Source organism: Balaenoptera ricei, chromosome 3 (genome assembly GCF_028023285.1).
Source record: "Balaenoptera ricei isolate mBalRic1 chromosome 3, mBalRic1.hap2, whole genome shotgun sequence".
NCBI classification, from domain to species: Eukaryota; Metazoa; Chordata; class Mammalia; order Artiodactyla; family Balaenopteridae; genus Balaenoptera; species Balaenoptera ricei.
In genome coordinates this window covers 118645025-118650877 of record NC_082641.1, presented here as the reverse complement: position 1 = coordinate 118650877, position 5853 = coordinate 118645025, and the positions used below count along the sequence as shown (strand labels likewise).

The following is a 5853-nucleotide window of genomic DNA, read 5'->3' as shown; positions in this document are numbered from 1 at the left end:
AAAAATCTACAAACAATAAATGCTGGAGAGGGTGTGGAGAAAAGGGAACCCTCTTGCACTGTTGGTGGGAATGTAAATTGATACAGCCACTATGGAGAACAGTATGGAGGTTCCTCAAAAAACTACAAATAGAACTACCATATGACCCAGCAATCCCACTACTGGCCATATACCCTGAGAAAACCATACTTCAAAAAGAGTCATGTACCACAATGTTCATTGCAGCTCTATATACAATAGCCAGGACATGGAAGCAACCTAAGTGTCCATCAACAGATGAATGGGTAAAGAAGATGTGGCACATATATACAACGGAATATTACCCAGCCATAAAAAGAAACGAAATTGAGTTATTTGTAGTGAGGTGGATGTACCTAGAGTCTGTCATACAGAGTGAAGTAAGTCAGAAAGAGAAAAACAAATACCATATGCTAACACATATATATGGAATCTTTAAAAAAAAAAAAAGGTCATGAAGAACCTAGGGGCAGGATGGGAATAAAGACGCAGACCTACTAGAGAATGTACTTGAGGACACAGGGAGGGGGAAGGGTAAGCTGGGACGAAGTGAGAGAGTGGCATGGACTTATATACACTACCAAATGTAAAATAGATAGCTAGTGGGAAGCAGCTGCATAGCACAGGGAGATCAGCTCGGTGCTTTGTGACCACCTAAAGGGGTGGGATAGGGAGGGAGACCAAGAGGGAAGAGATATGGGGATATATGTATATGTATAGCTGATTCAGTTTGTTATAAAGCAGAAACACCACTGTAAAGCAATTATACTCCAATAAAGATGTTAAAAAAAAAAAAAGAAAGAATTTAAGGGACTGCCCTAGTGGTCCAGTGGTAAAGAATCCTTCCAATGCAGGGGATGTGGGTTTGATCCCTGGTGGGGGAACTAAGATCCCACATGCCGCGGGGCAACTAAGCCCGAGTGCCACAAACTACAGAGCCCACTCACCCTGCAGCCTGTGCGCCAAAACTAGAGAGAGAAGACCTGCACGCCACAACTAAAAGAGAAGCCCGCGCACCACAACAAAGAGCCCACGTCCCACAACGAAAGATCCTGTGTGCCACAACCAAGACCCAGTGCAGCCAAAAAAATAATGAATGAATAAATAAATAAAATATTATTTTAAATATAGTATAAAAAAATTTTTAACTTTATTATAACTTAAAACTTCCAGTAGAAATGTAGATCTATATGCATTTCAAAGTTAAATTTGTAATTGAAGCAATTTGCCCAAACTAGAGGTACTGTTCTACCCTTGGAATACCAGGTACAAATGTTGTGCCTATCTGTGTGGGACACACCCTGTGGGTCTGAATTTACACATTGTATAAAATAAGGTACATAATTAAAGACTCAGTAAAGCAAACTTTTTAAACAGTTAAGGCACAGTTGGTAGTATAATAGCATCCTTGACATATGTTAATGTTTTAATTTTTTTCTTTAATTTTAGAATGAGAGAACTTAAAATAGCTTACAAATGCAAAACAGTGATGATCAAAAAGAAACCTAACTTGGATCCCTACTCCATTTCATTTTTTGAATGATATGCTAGGAACTAACTCTTTTTCTTAGTTTCCATGTTGTCACATCAGCATGCTCAGAGGAGAAAAATGGCTTAAGATCAAATCTGGTAATACATGAAAATCTATCTTTTCTTAAGGCCACTTTATTGGTATTAATGCATTCTTTCTCCTTTAATATCTTTTGGTTTTGTAGTTGTTCAACAGCATTTGTTATCTACAAGTCTATTTTTTTCCTCATCTACCTTCAAACAACTGCTCTCTGATGAGGAATGAGATATCTGTGTATAAACAGATTTAAGACTTGCCTAAGGTCCCCGACAACCATTAAGAAATCTACAGCTAACTTAATTCCTGAACTGAATCTCTTTAGCCTTATATCTGCCTTTACATTTGCAAATAAGTCAAATCCTTTTTCTTCTTCTTTACCCTTCCTCCCATCCAGTTATCTATGAGGACCACCATTCACCAGACATTTGCATGATTGTGAATGATGGTATGCAAGATGTTGATTCAAAGATGATCTCTACTCATCAGGTGACAAATCTAAAAATTTCTGAATAACAATAAACTATATTTCTACTTCTTGAACCTAATTGCTTTCTGATGTATCAAAACTAGGAGCTAGTTCTTGTCCCTATGCATGCATAACTTTCTAATGGAAAATAACTTAAAGGCAAAATAACATGATATCTCTATGGAACTAAGCATATCCAGAGCCAGGACTAATGAACTTCCACGGGAGACATGAATAATGGCTACATATAGTCATCAGATACTTGGGCATGGCCCTCTGACCCCCAAGACCTATTTCTATCAGAATCTGGTGGTAAACTGGAGCCAGCCTCCGTTTTTACCTCTCCAGTGCCATGGGGGAAGGGGAAGTTGGGCATAAGGTGCTTAAGAAACCAGAATTCACTATTGCCAGTGCCAGTGGCTGAGGACACTTCATAGGGACAAGGCTGGGATATGGATCCACTGGCTTCTCCTTGTACCAGGTTGTTAGAGAAATTACAGTCATCATAGAAATGCTCTTGAATTGTGAACTTTTCTCTGTATTTAATCTTCTGGCAGATATGTGTAATGAAGATCACTGCGACAGAGAGGAGAAAGAGAAAGGAAAGCACAGCCAGAGAAATGACCAAATATTTAGTGGATGGATTTACCCTTGTAGGATGCTTGAATGGATCCCGGAACTGCAGATAGGGCTCAGAAAAGCCATCTACCAGGAGGATGTTAAGTGAGGCAGTAGTAGAAAGAGCTGGTTGGCCGTGATCCTGAACAAGAACGATCAGTTTCTGCATCGTGGGGTCTCTCTCAGATATCTGCCGCAATGTACGGATTTCCCCATTTTTTTGTTGAACAGAGAATAACCCAGGGTCAGTGGCCTTAAATAGATGATATGAAAGCCAGGAATTCTGACCTGAGTCACCATCCACAGCCACCACCTTAGTCACCAGGTAGCCTGCCTCTGCAGACCTAGGCACCAGGTCATTGCAGGGCAAGGTGCCATTTTGCAGTGGGTACAAGATCATTGGGCAGTTATCATTGTCATCCAGGACAACCACTCTGACAGTAACCTGGCTACTCAGTGACAGGAAGCCCCCATCAGTTGCCTTTACCACAAACTGAAAATCTTGAATGGCTTCATAATCCATAGTTCTCAGTGCATAGAGTTTCCCATTGTCTGAATTTATGGAGATGTAAGCAAAGACTGATAGATCTCCACTTTTTGGAGGCAGCAGAGAATATGTTATTTGGGCATTCTCACCCAAATCTAGATCCTCAGCGTGGACTTTGCCAATAAAAACTGCAGGGCTGTTGTTTTCTGGAACAGTCAAGATGTAGGAATCTTCCTGAAATACTGGGGGATTGTCATTAATGTCAGATATTAGCACCTCTATCACAGTCTCCGAGGACAGAGTGGGTGTTCCAGTATCCATGGCAACAAGGGTGATATTATAGCCAGAGACCTCCTCCCGATCCATGCCTCTGTCAGTGACCAGTGAGTAGGAATTCCTGAATGTAGGTTTGACTGCAAAGGGAAGGTCTTCTTTGAGGAAGCAAGTGATTTTTCCTCCCACTCGAATGTCCCGGTCTCTGATAGAGAAAAGGGCCACTACCGTCTGTAGTGGAGAGTCCTCAGGGAGCGGGCTGGACACAGAGGAGACTGTAACTTCAGGAGGATTGTCATTAACATCCACCACCTCCACCAGGACTTTGCTGTGGGCAGAGAGGCCTCCTCCGTCAGTAGCCTGAATGTCAATGTCATATGTTTCAATCGCTTCAAAATCTAGGGACCCTCTTAGTCGAACCTCTCCAGTTTCAGAGTCAATCTGAAACGTCTGGAGAATTACTTCTGGGTTTTGCGCTAAAGAGTAAGTTATCTCCTTGTTGGAGCCCTCGTCTAGGTCGGTGGCAGTCACCGTAGCCACCAAAGAACCATTGGCACTGTTTTCCGGTACCTGAGCGCGGTACACCAGTCGAGAGAATTGGGGCACGTGATCATTGACATCCAGAACCTCCACGCGGATGTGGGCAGTGCCAGACTTGGGCGGAGACCCTCCGTCCACAGCTATAATTGTCAGGTTGACTTCAGGCTGCTCCTCTCTGTCCAGGGGTTTATCCAGCACTAGCTCGGCATACTTGGGCCCATGGCTGCGGAAGCGGGTGTGCAGGTGGAAATACTCACTGGCGCTCAAGGTGTAGTTTTGGAGACCATTGAGGCCGACGTCCAGATCCTGCGCGCTCTGCAGAGGAAACCGTGAACCCAGGGGGGTGCTCTCCGGAATCTTTAAAAGAGGCTCCTTGTTTAGGAAAACCGGGGCATTGTCATTGATATCAAATACCCTGACCTCCACGCGAAAGGACTGCAGTGGCTCCATCAGGACTATTTCAAACTCCAGAACGCATGGATCGGCTTTGCCACAAAGTGACTCCCGATCCAGTTTCTCCTTCACGAACAGATCTCCTGTCTTGCGGTGCAGCCGGAAATGCAGTATATTGCCCTCGGAAACGAGCCGCGCCCCGCGCGCAGCCAGCTTCCCTACCTCCAGCCCCAAGTCCTTAGCCACGTTAGCTACAAACGAACCACTCTCCATCTCCTCTGCCACCGAATAGCGGATGGCCGCCGCACCCCCCACAGAGAAGCACAGAAAAAGGAGAAGCGAGCCCACTTGCCTGCTTTGCAAGAGTTTTCTGCGTGCAATCGCCATCCGTTCTCACAAGCGCACTCTCTGCAGCAGATACACCTGTTGCGTACACACTTTCACTTTTCTGCCAACAGGTTCCTGCAACAGCTGCTCTCGGCTTTGCTAGCCTCTAACCGCAGCGCCGCCAAAGGCTAACCGAGCCAGGTGAGCTGTTTTGCACTTGGAAGAAAAATTGCATTAAGTAACTCAACTCCCCAGTCTATCGAATGTATTAATAGATATGTTCTCATTCTGGAGAGTAAGGTAGAGGTTGAAAGTTGTTGCCAAAGCAACAGCAAACTCGCCTTTCAATTCCCTTTCGGGAAAAAAAGCCCTGGGGAATTGAACACCCAATGAGGATACTCGTTAAGCAAGCTTAAAGTTGAAGTCATAGTATCTGTGAGCCGGCTGGGGCCGCTGCAGCAGCGGGCAAACAGCGAGGTGTTAAGGTACTTGGCACACTCCACATACACACTCCGCCCAGAGACCAAGGGAGAGGCAAAAAGATGCTGCAGTGTCTTCTGAAGCGTGAACCAACTGGATGGGAATGAGGGAGGGGGGCTTGGAGGAAGTGATCAGTAGGAAAAGGAAAGGGGACAGACAGATATCATCTCTCAGGAAACTGGGGTCCATTAGGTACACTGATAGGGGAACTGTTCAACTTGCCTCATGGTTTGCATAAACCCATTCTTTTCCACAGAACCCTCAAACGCTTAGGAAGTGACGGGCTTGTCACTTATGATTCTGGTGGAAGCAATACTTACCGGGTATGATTTCTATATACTGGTACTGTATTAAGTAATTTACATGCATTATCTCATTTAACCCTTGCAACAACTCTATGAGGTACACATTATTATTATTTCTTTTTTACAGATGAAATTGAGACTGGAGAGGTTATGTTACTCCCCCAACGTCTTCTACCTAGTAAATATTAGAGAAGGAACTCAATTTGATTTTGTCTGACTCCAAAGTCATGCTCGTAATTAGTATGTAACTCTGCTTCCCAAATAATATAGTAGATAAATTAAGTGAAGATAAATGTTTGGCTTTGGATTTTAAAGGAAATTAAATAATAGACTACTTACATATATTGAAAATGGCCCAATGGAAATTTTGCAAGAT

General features: G+C 43.7%; 1 protein-coding gene across 1 annotated transcript; it reads right to left on the bottom strand.

The window, feature by feature from the left end:
• Positions 1–2295: 2295 nt before the first annotated feature.
• On the bottom strand, positions 2296–4752 carry PCDHB1 (protocadherin beta 1). Its single transcript, XM_059919521.1, has one exon. It carries the CDS (start codon positions 4750–4752, stop codon positions 2296–2298), a length of 2457 nt encoding a protein of 818 aa, XP_059775504.1.
• Positions 4753–5853: the final 1101 nt, after the last annotated feature.

Bases quoted from the DNA above. Each gene is read 5' to 3' on its own strand.
- PCDHB1 (XM_059919521.1), bottom strand. From the start codon at position 4,752: ATGGCGATTGCACGCAGAAAACTCTTGCAAAGCAGGCAAGTGGGCTCG.